This window comes from Anopheles ziemanni, chromosome 2, assembly GCF_943734765.1.
Source record: "Anopheles ziemanni chromosome 2, idAnoZiCoDA_A2_x.2, whole genome shotgun sequence".
Classification (NCBI taxonomy): Eukaryota; Metazoa; Arthropoda; class Insecta; order Diptera; family Culicidae; genus Anopheles; species Anopheles ziemanni.
The window spans coordinates 82,279,071-82,298,389 of record NC_080705.1 but is presented as its reverse complement, the minus strand read 5'-3'; the positions used below and the strand labels follow the sequence as shown (position 1 = coordinate 82,298,389).

Sequence of the window (19,319 nt, the reverse complement as noted above, 5' to 3'; positions counted from 1 at the left end):
TATCAATATCATCAGCGTATGCCAGGATCTGGATTGACTTATAGAAGATGGTCCCCGAAGTTTCCACCTCCGAGTCTCGGATGGCCCTCTCTAGCGCTAGGTTGAAGAGTATGCAGGCAAGCCCATCCCCTTGGCGCAGTCCCTTGGTGGTAGCAAAGGAACTTGAGAGTTTTCCATCCACCTTCACCTGACAAGTGACGTTGGTCATGGTCATTCTTACAAGTCTGATCAATTTAGCCGGGATTCCAAATGAGCTCATGGCTTGATACAGTTTTACCCTGGCTATGCTATCATATGCGGCTTTAAAGTCAATGAAGAGATGGAAAGTGTTTTGTTCTAGCGAATTCTAGCGATTAAAAAAATTCAATCTTTTGTTCGGTATTTCAAATCTTTTAAAAATGTTATATTTTACTTAAACCTCAAAACTACCCGAGAAAAGCTTACTCTTACATAAAACATACGTTAACCAAGGAAGTGAACGTTGCAAACATCTAGCCATGGCAAATACAATTGTGGAAAACACCCAATTTATGTCATCATGTAAATTTGCGAAGAAAAAATTTAGAAGCATAAAACAACGAGCAATCTATTTTTGTACACATTGGCGTATGATTTATTACTACTTTCATTTTATTTCCTTTTTATTTTTAAATACGACACCTTCAATAACGAGACAGCAACATGTTGGTTTTGTTAATTCTTTTTTTTCATCTGGGTTTTGTTTGTTCTTTGTTACGCATAGTTTGTTGTTTTCATTAATTTCTCTTGCCTTTAAAGCTACGAACGAAACGATCAAATAAAAACAGTACTAAACCGAGTTTTAATCGACAGTTTCCTACACTGGTTTCATGTTTTGATTTGTAAGGGAAAAATTTGAAAGAAAAAAACAGGACATTCTACACAAGCCATTACTTTTTTTCCAAATGGCTTAAATTGTTACATTGGGTTGTATTTATGCACACAGGGAAGCATTCGGCCATTACACAGTTCATGATCGTCCATTAGGGATTGCATGTTATATAGGGGTTCTAGAAGTGTGTGGGGGAAATAGTTTTCGAAGATAACAACAGTAAGCATAAATTTGATAATATTTTCTAAACAAAAACTCTGGCAAGAAATTGAACATAGTTTTTAGATAAACGAGTTTTCAAGTATTCGCAATTCTATTATACTTTTTCATTGTGAATAAATTCAATCGGCTTTCCACGCACATGATATTGTGAACTATTTTTTTATATATATTTTATTCATCTAAAAAAATACAGTTGATCAGTACGTGATATTTTTGCAAACAAATTAACGTTGCCAAATGTCCACTGCATGCAATATGTTTACCATATGAACCGTTCTTCCTTTACAAGGTGCCATAAGAAACGAGACGTAAGAAGAAAACATACCGAGGATACGAACGTTGCAGATTGTTAAATAAAGGTGCTTTTAACCATTTATTTTATCCCTTGCTACAGCGTCACGAACCAACATTCCGGTTGATTAATGTATGATAAAATTATTATTAAATAAACAACTCTTAAAATGAAAATGGCCAGCATTTTCTGTGGAGTACACGACGTACGTCGAAAGGCTACGCTAAAGATTTACTCGCCATCTGTTAAACAAGTGTTGATACAGCATGCGTCAACTAGTGTCTCAAACCATGTGGCGTGTTAAGGAAGAACTTCACGCACTTCATCAAGGAAAAGAAAGCTGAACTCTAGGATCTCATTTATTTTCCCGACCGTCAGCGCACTACTTTTGTTATTTCAAATCATTCCAGTTGCAATGGACGACTAACTGTTGGCTCCCGAAGGACTCTCCACCGAGCAAATAAGTTTGATTTCATTTAGAACAAATCAAGAAAAATTCAAATTGTACATCCAAAATTACACACTGAACACTTCACAGCGAACAATTCTAAATTTTCAGTTTCAGTTCACCATACACGCGAAGATGTTGTCCTTTATAATGAGAAGAAGGTCGTGAAGGAGAAATATAGTGGGTATAAAAGAGGCAACTCTTGTTTCGGTACAACTGTACTCAATACTGCAAAACACTACCACTTACTATTAACAGCTAAAACTTCCACATCATTCTTTCGAAAAAAGATGGCCATATGAAAAGAAAACATATCCGACAAACCGAAAACTACGTTAGCAACAAAGAAATGTACCAAATTTATTAAATTATCAAACAATCCATCCATCCAGTGAGTCAGTCATCTACATCTGCCAAGTGTAGCATTATTCTAGCTCTGCACTACACTTGTGGTACACTAAACTCACCTGCCTAGGTGGCTCACCGAACGAAATAGCTTCAGAAAAGTTATTCAGAAAAGGATTAAGGAAGGGATAATTATTGTTTGAGCTGCTAATATTGGTTGCGATATTGCGCCTGTCTAAGCTGTTCGTTGAGCTGAAAGATAAAAAAATATACAATTTACATAAAATATAATCACATACTTTTCGTCTGGACTTATCATCTGTAAGTACCCTGTTCACTTCATCCTCATATTGACTGGACAGGTTACGTTTCTCATATTCAAGTTGCTTTACTTTTGCTGAGAGTCGATTCACTTCTGTTTCCGCCAGATTTCTACGATAATCCAAATCTGTATTTGTGGTTTGGAGCTGAAAGGTAAAATAAACACCATTTATTACTATTTTTCTTGTGGACTTGTCATTTACAATTACATTATAAACTGTACGCTGATGTTCATTGATAAGGACAGTTTTCTCCTGTTTTATTTTTTTTAAATCCGTGTTTAGTCGATTCACTTCTGCTTCTGCCGTCTGTTTACGATTCTGTACATCCTTAATTCTTTGTTCGAACTAAAAGGCAAAATAAACACATTGTATTGCTTACAATTTCTTATGAACTTGTCACTTGTAGCTACCTCCTTCACTTTGTACTGATGTTGAGAGGTCAACTGACTTTTTTCTTCTTCAGCTTTCCGCAAATCTTCGGTGAGACGATTCATTTCGGAGTAATGATTCTCTACATTCGTAATTTGTTCAGCCTTCAGTTTTTCAAGCTCTTGGGAATCGAATAAAAAGTAAAGATTTATAAAACTTTGCAAATTTACTGAAGAAAATAGGATGGAATATACCTGCTCTGCGTAGCGTATCGGTTATGATGATCAATGGGAAGAACAATTTTACTGTTACTAGCAGATTGTTTCTAAAACGTGTCTAGCAAATATACTTACCTTCCTTCATTGATGATAATGCATCTTCGTTCAGTTTATATTTATCTTCAAAGGATTTCTTCTCCTGTTCCATCTATAAATTTAAAAGAATACTTAATGAACGTGAAGAAATTTGAAACAAACTTGCATAACTTTTCATACCATTAAGAGGTCTTTGGCCGTTTTCTTAAGCTCTTCATTCAATCGATTGAACTCAACACAGTGTTCCTCGGATTGTTTGTCAATTTTGTTGAGCAAACTTTCTCGGTTGTTTTGGGATTCCTTCAATTCTATTGTGCATAAAAAAAATATGTAGATATGTTTTCTTTGCTTGCTTACTGTTAGTAATCCGGTATCTTAAAAACAAGCAACTCAGGAATATTGGCAAAATAACTCATTTGTAAGGAAATTCTAATTGCCTGCTAGTCAACGGTTCTTACTAACCTGATCTACACTTACTAACCTGCTTTCAAGCTATCATAACAGCTCCGGGTAGCCGCCAGTTGACCTCCCACCTACATTGGATAGATAAAAGTGTTTACTTAACTCATAATGGACAAATTACTTGCAAGCTTTAATCAATCTACATTGATGTATCAAAACATTACCTCAGACAGTTCTCCGATTCTTGTTTTCAACTGGATGATTTCTGCAATGACAATAATTTATTTTAGCTAGTGGATAGCAAAAGTGGGGTTAAAAACTTTACCGTTCAGAAATTTGTCAGCCAGTTTTTCCAGTCGCTTATTTTCCTTTCGCAACTTCATTTCAAAAAAAATAAATACAAAAATGATAATTATGTTCAGCCTTCGGTAATCGAATTATTATTCAGCTTACACGTTTGATTTCAGCTGTATCAATAGGCGAATTGATTTTCTCTTCATCTTTCGGTGGTCGAGAAGTTTGCTTTCGATTTCCAGCATTATCCGAGTTGGGCTGAGAATCCCTGTTCGATGCCTTAATGTTTAAGCCGGCTTCCCACTGCAACTTTGAAGCTTTAAATACCACACAATGAGTCATTTTCATGAATCATTCCTAGGACGGTTCACTCACCGCTAGGCCGCATAACACCTCCTACGTAATTTTTCAGTTTGTTCACCAAACCCTTTTCAGATTTCTGTGAATACAATTGGCGCTCATCAGCAACCGATTTAACTTCACATTACCATTCCTCTACCTTCGTTTTACCATCCTTAGTAGAATTTGAGGTTGAAGCGGTTTCGTCCTGTTTGTGATCATTTTGCTCACTTTTTGATTCACACACAGATTCAGATGCGTTTGACTTTGTTGCGTCGTCAGCTTCATCCTCTCCCTCTCCTCGTTCTTCGTCGGCATCCTCACTGCACGGCATGTTTTCACTGCCCTCGTCGGCATCGTCGTCGTCATCTTCGTCCGACACTAGAAAATCCTCACCAATTTCCATTGCCGTCTCGGCACGTTGCAGTATTTTAGCACTAGCCATTTTAAAAGGAGTAGTAATGTTCAACGTAGGATGTTTTTCAAACAACTAACCAGAAGATATCCGGACCAATGTCTTATAAACAAATTGATGTTCATCTCTGACTCAACCGGGATACGCATGCGTCCTAGCTGCTTTGCGCATCGAGATGAACCGAAAATAAACCAATCGGAAAATGACTGGTGCTGCTGGGAAAACTTAACGTGAAAATGCCAACGGTCTAGAAAAAGGCTTAGAAAAGGTATCATGTAATATCAGTGGAACATATTAGGTACAAACAATCAATCCACGAATAATGGATATCAAAAAGTTTAAATATATTTGTTTTATAACGACCACACATCATCATTAAAAATTCAATAAACGATCCTACTAATCTAATCTTATAAAAACAAATCCAGAACAAACTGGGCATCGGAAAAATTGGTATATCTGACATCACAACAGCACCTCAAAATAAGCGAATTCTTACTTACTTACTTATGTGGCGCTACAACCGCTGAGCGGTCTTGGCCTGACGAAGCTCCATCCGAAACCGCTCACGGTCGCTCGCCACGCTGGTCCAATTCCGTATCCCGGCTTTATTGGCGGCTTCGTCTACTCCATCCTTCCATCTCAATTTAGGCCTACCACGCCTCCTCTGTCCTTGGGGACAGCCTAAAAGGACTTTACGGGCTGGGTCGTCCGGTGCCATTCTCATGACATGACCAGCCCACCGGAGCCTGGCGAGTCTAATTCGCTGTACGACAGTAAGGTCACCGTACAGCTCGTAGAGCTCGTCGTTATAGCGGCTCCTACATTGTCCCTCCTCACATACGGGGCCAAAAATCCTCCTGAGCATCTTCCTCTCGAACACGGCTAAGAGGGTTTCGTCAGATTTGGACAGAGTCCATGTCTCGGAGGCGTATGTGAGCACTGGTACTATGAATGTTCGGTATAGTCCCAGCTTCGACTGTCTTGACAGGTATCGTGAGTGGAAGAGATTTCTCAGACTGTAATACGACCGGTTGGCTGCCAGCACCCTAGCGCGAATTTCATCTTCAATGTTGTTGTCGGTGCTGACCTTTGACCCAAGATAGGTGAAATTTTGGACGACTTCAAAAGTGCGTTCACCTACTTGTACGTCACCCCCGCGTAGGCTTTCGGCAATTGTTGGCAGGGCCGCTGATGGTGCCACCATCATCTTGGTTTTCCCCTCGTTTATCTGCAGCCCAAGGTTATTCGCCGCTTGCTCGATCCTTTGGTATGCTTCTGCTACATAGGAGAGCCTTCTACCAATAATATCAATATCATCAGCGTATGCCAGGATCTGGATTGACTTATAGAAGATGGTCCCCGAAGTTTCCACCTCCGAGTCTCGGATGGCCCTCTCTAGCGCTAGGTTGAAGAGTATGCAGGCAAGCCCATCCCCTTGGCGCAGTCCCTTGGTGGTAGCAAAGGAACTTGAGAGTTTTCCATCCACCTTCACCTGACAAGTGACGTTGGTCATGGTCATTCTTACAAGTCTGATCAATTTAGCCGGGATTCCAAATGAGCTCATGGCTTGATACAGTTTTACCCTGGCTATGCTATCATATGCGGCTTTAAAGTCAATGAAGAGATGGAAAGTGTTTTGTTCTAGCGAATTCTAGCGATTAAAAAAATTCAATCTTTTGTTCGGTATTTCAAATCTTTTAAAAATGTTATATTTTACTTAAACCTCAAAACTACCCGAGAAAAGCTTACTCTTACATAAAACATACGTTAACCAAGGAAGTGAACGTTGCAAACATCTAGCCATGGCAAATACAATTGTGGAAAACACCCAATTTATGTCATCATGTAAATTTGCGAAGAAAAAATTTAGAAGCATAAAACAACGAGCAATCTATTTTTGTACACATTGGCGTATGATTTATTACTACTTTCATTTTATTTCCTTTTTATTTTTAAATACGACACCTTCAATAACGAGACAGCAACATGTTGGTTTTGTTAATTCTTTTTTTTCATCTGGGTTTTGTTTGTTCTTTGTTACGCATAGTTTGTTGTTTTCATTAATTTCTCTTGCCTTTAAAGCTACGAACGAAACGATCAAATAAAAACAGTACTAAACCGAGTTTTAATCGACAGTTTCCTACACTGGTTTCATGTTTTGATTTGTAAGGGAAAAATTTGAAAGAAAAAAACAGGACATTCTACACAAGCCATTACTTTTTTTCCAAATGGCTTAAATTGTTACATTGGGTTGTATTTATGCACACAGGGAAGCATTCGGCCATTACACAGTTCATGATCGTCCATTAGGGATTGCATGTTATATAGGGGTTCTAGAAGTGTGTGGGGGAAATAGTTTTCGAAGATAACAACAGTAAGCATAAATTTGATAATATTTTCTAAACAAAAACTCTGGCAAGAAATTGAACATAGTTTTTAGATAAACGAGTTTTCAAGTATTCGCAATTCTATTATACTTTTTCATTGTGAATAAATTCAATCGGCTTTCCACGCACATGATATTGTGAACTATTTTTTTATATATATTTTATTCATCTAAAAAAATACAGTTGATCAGTACGTGATATTTTTGCAAACAAATTAACGTTGCCAAATGTCCACTGCATGCAATATGTTTACTATATGAACCGTTCTTCCTTTACAAGGTGCCATAAGAAACGAGACGTAAGAAGAAAACATACCGAGGCTACGAACGTTGCAGATTGTTAAATAAAGGTGCTTTTAACCATTTATTTTATCCCTTGCTACAGCGTCACGAACCAACATTCCGGTTGATTAATGTATGATAAAATTATTATTAAATAAACAACTCTTAAAATGAAAATGGCCAGCATTTTCTGTGGAGTACACGACGTACGTCGAAAGGCTACGCTAAAGATTTACTCGCCATCTGTTAAACAAGTGTTGATACAGCATGCGTCAACTAGTGTCTCAAACCATGTGGCGTGTTAAGGAAGAACTTCACGCACTTCATCAAGGAAAAGAAAGCTGAACTCTAGGATCTCATTTATTTTCCCGACCGTCAGCGCACTACTTTTGTTATTTCAAATCATTCCAGTTGCAATGGACGACTAACTGTTGGCTCCCGAAGGACTCTAAATCGTCACACGTGCATAGTAAATTAATCACGCTAACGGAGAGTAACAAGTTGGCGGTCTTGCTTTCAAGCTTAACTTACAGATTTCCGAAATGTGCATCCTAGCGTATTATACTCGACTGGTTTCTTCTTTTAAGCTTTGCTTTTCATAATTTTCAACGATCCACATATGTAAACGCATCCTTTGAAATACAATAAAATTACTCCTTTTGATTTGCCTGTTTATGATTTTTCCTGTGTCTGTATATGGGCGCGAGGGGATTTGGGGTACGAGAGAGTGTTGCACATTTTATCTAATTTTATCCGTTACGATTGTATTACATGCCGTCCGCTGTCCGCCTGGTGCCACTTACGGTCTTTTGCGGCCAGTGATCTTACCACTTCGTATAAGCTCTTCATATACCTATGAAATGAACGAAAATATAACAAGAAGTGTAGACGATCGAAAATATCTTTCTATTCCGCCAGATAGATTTTTGTGTTTGCTACCACCAGCTTCGGAGCTTAGCGTTGCTACCAGCTTGGATTAAATTTTCTTTCTCGCTTAAGAACTGCTCCAACACACCGTGAAACGTGCTGCTGGATGAGCATTAGCGCTTGCCGGTCTGTGTAGCTCTAGCCGTGTGACTAATTAAGTGTAAGGTTATTTTGTTTTCTGCATTTGCTCATTTATATGTAAATCTCTGTTGGATAAAAGGGCACATTTAAGATGTCAACGATTTTCATTATTTGTTTCCTTGCGTCAGCAAGCATTCCTCTTTCTGCCTACGTTTATAGAAATACGATTCTTTGTGTCCCCCGGCATTCCTGACTGCGCGTAATGTTTTGTTTCCTCAAGACGGCGAATATTTTTTTTCTTTGTTGCTTATGTTTTCTTCTTTGACAGAGAGGTATTACGGATAGTTTCAGGCGCGGTATTGTGTAGAGTACAGGGAGACAATCAGTAAGTGTGTTCAGTTAGGCGAGCGTGTATCAAGGTAGGCTTCGTCAGGTCCAGCCAAAGAATGCTACGACCCACAAAAACTATGAAAGATCGTAGTTGTAAGAACGGATTTCTGGTTGAAAAAGCCTGCACGGGCCTTTCACGATAACGCCGGCCGTTCACCAGCAACAGAATGTACAACGAGGGACCATACTTGCTCGCTATGCGCTTCAACTATGGCCACTTCTTTTAACATCACGCTCGCAACGAGTAACGAAGCCGATGTATTCTACCAGAACCGATAGCAAGTATCACTACAAAATCTTGTTTACACAGATATCAAACGACCGCTAGATTTCCCATCTTGTTGTGGCATGCATCGGTACAAACGCTATCTTGATATGTTGAACGTGGTGAAAACATGCAAAATACAACTCAAAACTCCAGCAGATATATGGACCGTCTCTTGAATAGTCGCCCTTTGGTCCAACCCAGCGAACCACGTCTTCCTTGATGTTGCCTTGGTTTACGGGACTTTTCTGTGTTTTTGTTGTCTGTTTCCGCTACTTGAAACCGTTCAAAGCGATAGGTAGGGCGGGTGGCCGGGTTCTAGGATGCCTCCTAGGGAGGGCTCGATACAGTGTGTGTTTTCCAGGTGCAAACTAGCTACGCCCTTGATACATTGATATTAGATGAATCACTTTGGCGCACGGCGAGATTCTTCCAAATACTGTTGACAATATTCAGGACAGCATGGCCAAATTTGTTTTTTTGCGCTTATGTTTCATATGAATGAGTTTTTTTCTTGTTCTGGCGCTTTTCTTTCCACTAGTTAATGCACATATACATAAAAATACTAATATCAGGATGATCCGTTCAAATATGCATACGTGTCATATCTTTTCGCAACTGGTGCTGAGCCCGGCTTGCGATAGTGTAGAAAACCACGCAGGCAAAACAAAAACTAAAGCACACGGTTTCCACACTGCATCAATGTCCTCTCGTCCAACACTGTGATGCAATGATCGAATGCAGAGGAATTATAGCTCTAGGATAGCAGTGGGGATTTTATTTTGCAGGACTTTTGCTCTACCACCCAACATATGTATGCTGAGCAGTGGGGAAGGAACACATTTGATTTTTTGTCTGTGCTACTCTCGCAACATGCTTTTTAAATTTAATTTTTCCGATGTTACGAGTACGGATTGTGCTTCTCTGCCGACGTTTCTCCAAAAATGCTTTCACACTCAGTCTGTCCAACCTTCCTTCAACTCCATAGACGCATGCTGTAGTATCTCTTTATATATATAAGTATATATCTTGTTGTATTTATTACTATTCTGCTTTCTCTTCTTCGTTCAACGTCAGTTGCAGCAGCAGTTTCGCATTGCAATGGGCTATGCAAAACTATATTTATGTTCAAAAGGTTTTGTTCTGTTTTTTTTAAGTTGTTTTATGCGCCTTGGGTCTATAATATATTCATGTTTGATACTGTTTTTCGTTTTAAACTTTCCACTCACTGCTTACTAACTACTTCAATCGATTATTATGGCAATTTCTCTGATCGCACTGGTTCTTGCTGTTGGGTTTTTGTTGTCATCCTGGAACCAACCGATGGGCTCAACAGACTTCACTTCTGCGACTCACGACGATATCACTCGTGCAGCTCCAATGGTCTAGCAAAATATTGTTGAACGATTACACCGCTTTCATTTTACTATTTTCCCTTTCTGCTTCATTCCAGCCCTGCCCATACAATTTATTCCGACTTTAAATAATACCTCTGTAGTGGGGTTTTCCATACACACTCATACCATTGTTTCACCTTGAATCTATGTGCTTTTTTCCTACTCCGTTTAGGTGGAATAGAGCATGTATAACAAAAAAACGGAAGTTAATAAATTAGGAAATCGAAACAGATAAAAACACCTACAAACTAAGATCAAACAATGCAACGCACTACGGCTCTTAATACAAGTTCGGCTAATGCAACTTCTTATCGCTGTCGTTATTGGTTTCAAACTCATTGCTGATAACATTTTCTTTAACCTCCTTCAACACTTAAATCAACCACTCGATGGATACCCACGGTAGATAACCGAAGAAACGGATGAGCGCATTAAACCTATTTATAGATAATTATATATTATTGTAAATCCTACTTTGCTTGCTTTAGTGCACAACTTATCAGCTACATTATACTGTCCAATTTTGCGCAGGATTTCGATATGAATTATAGCATGGGTAGCTATAGTACAACTTTTACTCGCTTTCCACAATCCACAATTATTCCGACACATTTTTCCGTACTACCGTCATTACACCCTCGACCGTCGTTCGGTTGTGTTTCTGAAGATTTTTACTCCCCATTCGTTTGCTATAAGGGTGTCTGATGCGTTCGGCAGCGGTGGTGATTTGTAATCCTCATAGATAATGATATTCTTGCTCTGTACCATCATTTTTAGCACACAAAATATGTCCTACTCTACCATTTTATTATTATTATTATTTTTATTATTTTATCTTCAAGTCCGGTGCGTGGTTGGGCTGGTTAATCAGTAATCATCCCATGTATGAATATCGATAGTTTTCTGATTTTTGCTTGCAACAATTGAATTCCTGCGGATTCGACTATCGATGATTCCTGTTTCTTTTGTGCTTAACGATCACGAGCGGGGCAGCTAATTTGGTTTAAATAAAATCAGTATCAAGTATCAATATCTACGAAATGCTGCTCGTACGGTACTACAATTTGGATTAAGCAGACAGGCAGGTTCACTTTGAGTGTTTATTTTCCCTCACTATTTTCTTTACTTCACTCCCCTGGTGTATCTATATCCTCCTGTTGATAACACTTTTAGATGTGCCATTGTTATTATTGGTAGCAGCTGTATCTTTCATTCTTTCGTTCTATTAATTCCTTGTATCGCTTGGGAGTAAAAACCGGGGAAGCGAAGGAGTTTTCATATTCAAGATGATGGCGATCCTAGGTGTTCCTTAATGACTGGTTTCTGTACGGTCTACGTCGAAGGTGTATCGCTCCGTCCATACGTCGTCGTTCATTGCACATGAAATCAAACATTTGGGCACATGCCGAACGCCTTATCGGATGTCGGTAATGTTGTTTTTGCTGCCAAAGATTTTAACCAGCTGCGTCTCGTAGTCACCGATGTTGCGCTTCATGATGTTCATGCACGGTCCAAGCAGACGTTCGAAGGCGTCAACGTCCAAGACTGAAAAAACATCGAACCATGTATAATAAGTTCACTTGTATATCAGAAAACTATTGAACTGTAGCATAACAAGAAGGTAAGGTGAACGGTAATTCAAGGCCAATAAAGCTACCAATTCGATCAATCTTTCGGTAAAGATACCAAATCAAAGGTATTAATAACATGATAGGCTAACTTACAATCTACTTACTGATAACAATTTTTAATAAACAATGTTTACAACACACACACACATACAACCACAGACAGGTCCATTTTTAACAGTGCCAATTGTTTATCAACATTTCTGAATTGATAAAAACAGTTTTCAAACTCTTACCTTTTGTTTTGAAAGGCGCTATGAATGTTACACCAGTGCAAACGTTAGTCGTGTGCATCTTGCAATTTTTAAGTGTATGTATCAACGTGTAAGTAAGATTGTATGAAACGTAACTTCACACTGTTCCGTTCGGCAAAAGTTGTTTGAGAGAAAACAATGAACTGCTTCTTTTATAGGTTTGCAAGCATATGGCATGTGGCCAACGTTTTCAAGAGAAAAATCAATAACTTCATATTTGGTTGCAGTGTAGAGAGTAGCGAGACAAATAAGGTTACGGGCAATAACGTGGCCAAACCACAAAGAACCAAAACAAAAAAACAGAATGAAATTCACACATCCTTCTGAGGATGGTTCGCAAGCGCATGTTAGAAAGCACTTTACAATGATTTAATATAGATGCGAAAAACTGTTAACACATGTGGCAAGCCTTTTAGGTTTATTAAATTTAGACATAACATTTTCAGCAAATGAGAGCAGATTTGCATTTAGTGCAACATATTACACAGCTTAACTGTAAGCCAGCAAGTCAAGTCATATGAATACATTTTAGTGTTAATAAGAGTGTGATGATTAGTTTTTATAAACTAACATTTTATTTATTTATTTATTTATTTATTTATTTATTTATTTATTTAGTTTAGTTTGTTCAATGGACAATTTAGTCTGTTTGAACTTACAGTTACTGTTACATTTGAGTTTACAATCTTCTATGAAAACAGAATCACAACATGAACATTTTTAGTTAGTGGTGGACGTCCATCTTAATAGTATGTTGGTTTTAAAACTAGTCGTGCTAACATTGAAATTGTGGTGGGCACTGAATATGTTGAACATTGTACCATAATGGAAGTTTTATTTCAACAGACTCGAAAACCCATGTTTACATTTTACACCGAACCAATTTAGGCCCTTTGGCAGGCTTCACGAATCATTTCGTAAACACCATCGTCAATGTAACGATAGTGTTGCATGCTGCGAAGTAGCACATCGATGCAATTTCCTAGCAATCGTTCAAAACACTCCGTTTCTAAGACTGTGGCAAAATGAACGGTGGCATCGAGGGAATATTTTTAACCCACGAGAGCAAGTGAACGGCGTACATTTACGCACGTGAACATTAACGGTGCGCCGAGCCGTATGATGGTATCGTGTATCGGAAAACACGGCCACCAATTTAGATTAGTATAACATTCGAGTGCGTGAAATAAGTTGTTACAAAAAAAAGAAGCAACAACAAAGAGAAATATCATCAACAAATGTTTTGAATGTTTAATGTTTTAGCGAATTGTGAGAGTGTATGTAGGATTATTGAGTGAAATAGTCGTTTTTTCCGGATGAATGTTGAAACACACGATTCACACATGTAAACAAACCGACCCAGGTAAAGTGAGCAAAACCGATCATGCAAAAACATCAGAGAAAAAAAGAAAAATATTATTAAGTATATAGTAATAGAAAGAACATGAAAAACAGCCAATATTGAAGAAGGAAATCATTAAACAAAAATAATTCCAATGGCAATAACTGAAAGCACTGAAATTATTAAACTCAACAAAAAGGCCGAGCATATAAAGCTGTCGTTAATAACACATGTCATGCCTTCAAACTTACTAGCGACAAGCAAAATGGGTGCGTTTCTAAAGATGCATCATGTGCATGTGGGTGTACATGAGCAACCACGCGTATACTCACATGCCACTTTCACGTTGTCAACGGCATAGGCGGAAGCAGCTCGTGGCCTATGTGTCACAAGGGCAAGCTCGCCAAAGTAGCCTCCCTTCTCTAGATTGGATATTTCTACCTCACCCGCATCCTGCTGAATGCGGATGGACACCTTGCCGTCTTCGATGAAGTACATGCCGTCGGCAGCATCACCTGAAACAGGCAGAAAGGAATAGTGTTATGTTTTTGAAATCCTAACCACACGCAACGAGAGGAAAATGCTTCAAGCGCTTGCGAATCTTTCCATAGGAACTTATTTTTATCCCATGATCCGTTCATTGGAAAGGCAGATCAACTTCAGTAAATTAACTTCCTTCACTACCCAACTAACCTTGTTTGATAATTCGGTCGCCCTTGGCGTATGTTTGAGGTATCAGAGCATCGGCCAGATTCATCCGTTCGTAGTTCTAAAGAAACAGACAAATAAATTGCAGCAAAACACAATAGAATGTAAATCAATACCACCATTCAGCGTAATCAGGGCTATCACTTTCCCTTCGTTTCCCAGTCGGCCGCCGAGAAAAAGTTCCCAGAAACTCACCTGCAACGTTTTCAGCATCGGCACAGCATCCAGCAGGGCTTCGTACATTTTCCGTTTCCTGAACGCGGACTTCAGCAGAATTCTTCGGAATGTTTGACGATCCATCGCCCACAGTTTGCCATCCGTTTCCGCCTGAATGGTGGCCGCTCTGGAAAGATGGTTATGGTGGGGAAATAAAGTTGTGAGATACCAAAAACGTCAACAGTTATACGAAGCTGGCGTCACAACCGACAGGCGGACGAGCCGGTCTCGTCGTCGGTCGGTCTCTGTGATACGCACCTTGGCATGTTGTACAAAAGAGCCAGCTCGCCGAAGCTACCCCTGTTGTCGTAGGTGTGTATGTGCTTCTGATCTTCGCCCACGTAAGCATTGTAGATTCCACTGCGAACAAGTGTACAAGTATTCGATATCATACACGTGGCATCATCGATATATCATGCAGTGCGTGCGCGAGGTGCAGTAATACTTACGACTCAATGACGTAAAAGTTATCTCCATCATCGCCCTGCTTGATAATGTAATCCTTTGCTTGGACAATCTTTTCGAACATGGCGTCTAGAACTTCGTTCATCTGGAAAAACCGATTGGACCGAGAGAGAGAAAAAAACCCATTGCCATACATCAATTATACCTTGTTGTTTGCGAAAAGTTGGTCGGGGTGACGGAGGGAATGTCTTGGTTTGGCAACGAATTATTAATAATCAAGCAAATTACCATCGCGCGCCGTTTCGTTCGTGAGGCCAAAGTAACTAACTGTCGTTTCGCAACAAGAAACACGGAACTCTGCAACGACTTTCGATGACAATAAATTCGCGTTCTGCTAGGAGCTCGGCCGAGGCCACTGGCGGACATACAAACTCCATTAGCCACCCAGCGAACGGTAACTTTGTCCATTAAAAATGCATACATTATAAGCTGGCCAATCTTGTAACACGGGGCGAGACTCGGTGACGTCCGGCCGACCGGATCCCAAGACGGAGCCAAGATGTGGAAACACAGTCGTCTCGCTGATAGCATTAGTAGCCAGATAGATAGCCCCGGGGGCGGGACGGGTGCTATCGGAGATAAAATTCGATCAGCGCTTGTAGCAGCGCACTCAGAAACCGTCCCGACTGACTGCAGCGCGGCCACAGTAATAAAGATCGTAATTGAAAAAGTTTCCTCCACTTCCGACACGAAAGAAAACTCCCTGGACAGAAAGCGAAGATTGGTGTATCCGGCCACCTATGAATCTCATTTCTTCACCTGCCGCACGAGCGGTGAACAGCGGTCACAGCGCGGACTCGCAACTTGATAATCAATACATGTTGAATCGACACCGCAGCCCACCACCGCTGGTTCTACCACGGGGGCATCTCAGCCACCAGGGCGTAATAAAACTTTGGCCATACATATTCCACTCGTAATCGCCCCACTAAGCCTCGTAACCCGCGCAAGGTTATGGTTAGTGCGAAAGTTGGCTTTGTAGTTTACTGAAAGTTTCAACCAAGATTTGCAAAGACAAAACTATCAAAGAGCGGTGGATAAAATCGTTTTGTTGGTTTAGTTTATAGACATCTTTTTGATAGGAAACACCTTCGTGTTTACCTCGTTGAAGTGCGTACTTTCAAGGACATTCGGGATGAACAAATGGTTCACAAGAAATTATACTGAGAATGAACTGATCAGTCAGACTGTAAAAACATTGAATATTGAATTGACTAAAGTGAAATTACACGATGAGAAATCTACAATCTGCAGATTTACCATAGAAATCCATGAAACAAATTATTTAGGTCATTCTGAGTAAACGACATCTTTATCATTTAGGCTAGCCCAAAATCAAAACTTACACAACATATTTAATTATTAATTTAATTTAAGTTAATAAAAATCCGCCTGCATCAGGCACATTCTTCTTGGCGTAACGATCTTGTTGGTCATGCCAGCCCTTTAAGGGCTTACGAGACTTTTACCCTTTGTGTACGTCAGTCCTCTCGTACAGGGGAGGGTCCGTTCTCGATTGGGATTGGAACCCACGCTGTCGAGGTGGTGAGTATAGGTGCTCCTGGGCCGTTTTCCTAACCGATGCTACCACTCGACTATCGCGGACCCCCAGGAACATGTTACCGTTAATAGCACCGCTAGTTTGTCAGTTTTTGTTTTCTTTTTGTATAAGATTTTGAAAAACCGCTGTGAACTGTAATATAACCTACGTTTACTTTGTCAATAGATGAGGATAGCGAAACCACAATCCTTTCCCTGAGGACAAGCATGTGCCCGTGGACGGAAAGCTAAAACATAAACCCATTCGTAGCGTCGGAAAATCTCTCGCCAGAAACTTACCTGTTCTTTGTCCAGCGATCGGAAAAGGAGAATATTTTTGACTGAATCACACAACCGGGCTCGCTGCTCGTCCGTTTTGGGGAAGATGGCCCGCGCACCCTCGTCCTCGTCGTCATTCTCAGGATCGTACGTTTCGGCGAAAACGGATTTCCTGCGCGACGCGTACCGGTTCACCATAGGCTCTGGGAAGAAAGAATTAGAATGTTATAGTAAATTTAAACAAATATTAGTCCAATAAAATCGACAACAGTCGACTGTTTGAAACGACATCCCAAGTTGAAAAGCCCATAATACCCATTAGTTTGAGTTCGTGATGTGGTGAGGCGCGAATTCTCGCCCACGGAACAGAACGTTTGACGCGCGTCATATTACCAAAACCTACACGTTCCACAGGTAACAAACAAAAATTATCTTCCGCTTCGACACCCAAAATCCTTCCAAGCACTCTGGGCCACTGGACGGGTTACACCATCCTTGGCCATCCGGGTGCACGCAAATACTGCGGGCTTTTTTAACCGCGATACGTCCCGGGGAATCTCATGACTCACTCGCAATGCGGTGACAGAAGATTAACAATAATAACACTGATTCATCGTATATGTCAGGCAATTAAATACGGCGTTGCAGATTGTATAATACTTTTATCTGTTACCCTCGTCGGTGGAACGCCCGGAACGCTTGTGCGCGCGACAGGCCCCGTCGTCGTCGTTTGTACCCTAACAAATTGTTGATTGTGGTACACAACTTTTTTGCCTCTTGCCAAGTATAATCACACCCGAACGGTACAATACACTCCAGCCTCCTGTCGGGCGGGGGACTCGAGAGTAGGGGGACACTCCAGCGCGAACCGTCTGTGATGTTTGCAGAAGTATCCGTCGTCCCTAACGAGCAGCGGAAGGCCAGCAGTAATCCAGCGCACCGTGCTGTCCCGAGATGGTCGCAAAGCAAAGTGAAGCATAAATTTTCATTTCCTTTGTTCCACGCCACCAGCGCATCGTGCTAGGGTGGTAATACCCAGCTGTTGCTTTATCTCCCCCCACCCCCGGTGAGCTCAGTTCAACATTACATCCTTTTCTTCACGCCACATTTCGCTGGTCCTGGCGGGTAACAAACACCCGACTGCGTAACAAACGACACGAGGCACACTCGGTCGAGTGTTGCTCCTTTAACATCCAACACGGATCCACACGGAAAACCACCACCACACCCACCGAAAACCGTAACCAGGGGGAAAAGATCCACCTCATTTTGCGTGGAAGTTGACTAATCCCGACCAGACCCCAACCGCCGGAGGACAATGCGGATCGCCTGAAAAGCAAAAGAAACGCCGTCTCTTTTTCCGTCATCTCATCCAACCCCCTCTCCTCCTCCTCCCTAAGCGCACAACCCTTCCATTCCATAAAGTCAGACACTCAATCTTTTGTAAGCCAACGCTGCTAATGGGAAGCGTAGTCCGGGCATGCAGATTACCGTCATCCGTGGCAAGCGACATCGGAGTTTTTCGCTCGTTTGCTGGTGAATTAATTATGGTGCAAGGATACTTCGTCGTAACACACACGACGAGCCATCCAGCCTAGGCTTGAGGCGAGAGCCATACACCAACCGGGAGGTACGATGCACGTACCGTACGCTCGATGCAACATCAAACATATGTAGTTGATCTAAAGCTGGTTTGTGTTCAGGGCTGTGGGAAAATATTTCCGCACGATTATGCTGTTTCTAGCTAGCAGTCATTAATCGGTTTGTTTCCAACGTAAAAATAATAACTTAGCAAACGGTTGAAATTCCTTTGAATATTCGTTTTATTCGTTTTAATTTATTCCTATGCCAATAGTATATACTTCTCACATACCAATCGGCAACATGCAAATAATCTTAAATAAATAAAAGAAAGGATAGGTAATTATATTTTCTGTAATTAATAACACATAATAATTGAATGCATAATTTTTGAATGCATTACACTTAAAAACAATATTACACTTGTAAAACAATAGTATTGCCTTCGGTTCGTATACCAAAACTACAAATCTATTTTTATCTGATATCACATTCGCTCCAACATTTTACAAGGGCGCTTGTAAAACATGAAGATCAGCTTCTAACACCTTCAACACAAACATGTTGTTCCAGTATAGTAGAGGCATTAATAGCTTACATTTGACTTTGGTTTGGGCATCTCGAAAAATATTTCTGGCAGATTTAAATACATTTTAACTAAGCTAACGATGCTTAGTTTTCTATTATGTTCCTATTAAATTTTGATCTCTATTTTTGGATCCTTTTAAAGCTTTATTCACCGAAACTAGGTATTACACGAAACCAGGTACAACGTGTTGTAAATTTTAATCCTTAATTAGGTGTGCAAAGATAGACACAACAACACCTTGCACTGCCCTGAATGTCCATTAGCTAGTTACAAACAATGATCAAAATTGAAATCTCATGCACCTGATTGATTGATTACCCGAGCTAGTTCTTCTGCACCGAAACGATGACGAGAACATTTGCCCTGCCTCTCCC

General features: G+C 40.3%; 2 protein-coding genes across 5 annotated transcripts in view; both read right to left on the bottom strand.

Moving 5' to 3' along the window:
- Window positions 1-2,364: 2,364 nt before the first annotated feature.
- On the bottom strand, window positions 2,365-4,643 carry LOC131294547 (tropomyosin beta chain-like). Its single transcript, XM_058322592.1, has 5 exons — window positions 4,359-4,643; window positions 3,203-3,275; window positions 2,860-3,030; window positions 2,487-2,605; window positions 2,365-2,409 (listed from the first exon to the last, which is right to left on the bottom strand). The coding sequence occupies exons 1-5, from the start codon at window positions 4,641-4,643 to the stop codon at window positions 2,365-2,367; spliced, it is 693 nt and encodes a 230-aa protein (XP_058178575.1).
- A 5,043-nt stretch (window positions 4,644-9,686) lies between these two features.
- The window catches only part of LOC131281924 (cAMP-dependent protein kinase type II regulatory subunit), a 39,512-nt gene continuing 29,879 nt past the window's right edge, over window positions 9,687-19,319 (bottom strand). For 3 of the 4 annotated variants that reach the window (XM_058311288.1, XM_058311290.1, XM_058311291.1), the window contains exons 4-10: window positions 16,797-16,978; window positions 14,942-15,042; window positions 14,751-14,852; window positions 14,472-14,619; window positions 14,262-14,337; window positions 13,901-14,083; window positions 9,687-11,889 (exon numbers count right to left, since the gene is read on the bottom strand). In XM_058311288.1, coding sequence (XP_058167271.1) covers window positions 11,759-11,889; window positions 13,901-14,083; window positions 14,262-14,337; window positions 14,472-14,619; window positions 14,751-14,852; window positions 14,942-15,042; window positions 16,797-16,978 — 923 coding nt within the window. In that variant the 3' untranslated portion in view covers window positions 9,687-11,758. Of the gene's footprint in view, window positions 11,890-13,072; window positions 13,242-13,900; window positions 14,084-14,261; window positions 14,338-14,471; window positions 14,620-14,750; window positions 14,853-14,941; window positions 15,043-16,796; window positions 16,979-19,319 lie in introns of those variants that run through there. The other variant, XM_058311289.1, reaches the window with a different exon arrangement.

What these genes read in the sequence shown, in the direction of transcription:
- LOC131294547 (XM_058322592.1), bottom strand. Translation starts at nt 4,643, where the DNA reads ATGGCTAGTGCTAAAATACTGCAACGTGCCGAGACGGCAATGGAAATT. An exon ending in TGACAAGTTCATAAGAAATT is followed by an intron (nt 2,606 to 2,859) that starts GTAAGCAATACA and finishes CCACAAATACAG; the next exon opens with ATTTGGATTATCGTAGAAAT. An exon ending in ATGAGGATGAAGTGAACAGG is followed by an intron (nt 2,410 to 2,486) that starts GTACTTACAGAT and finishes TTTATCTTTCAG; the next exon opens with CTCAACGAACAGCTTAGACA.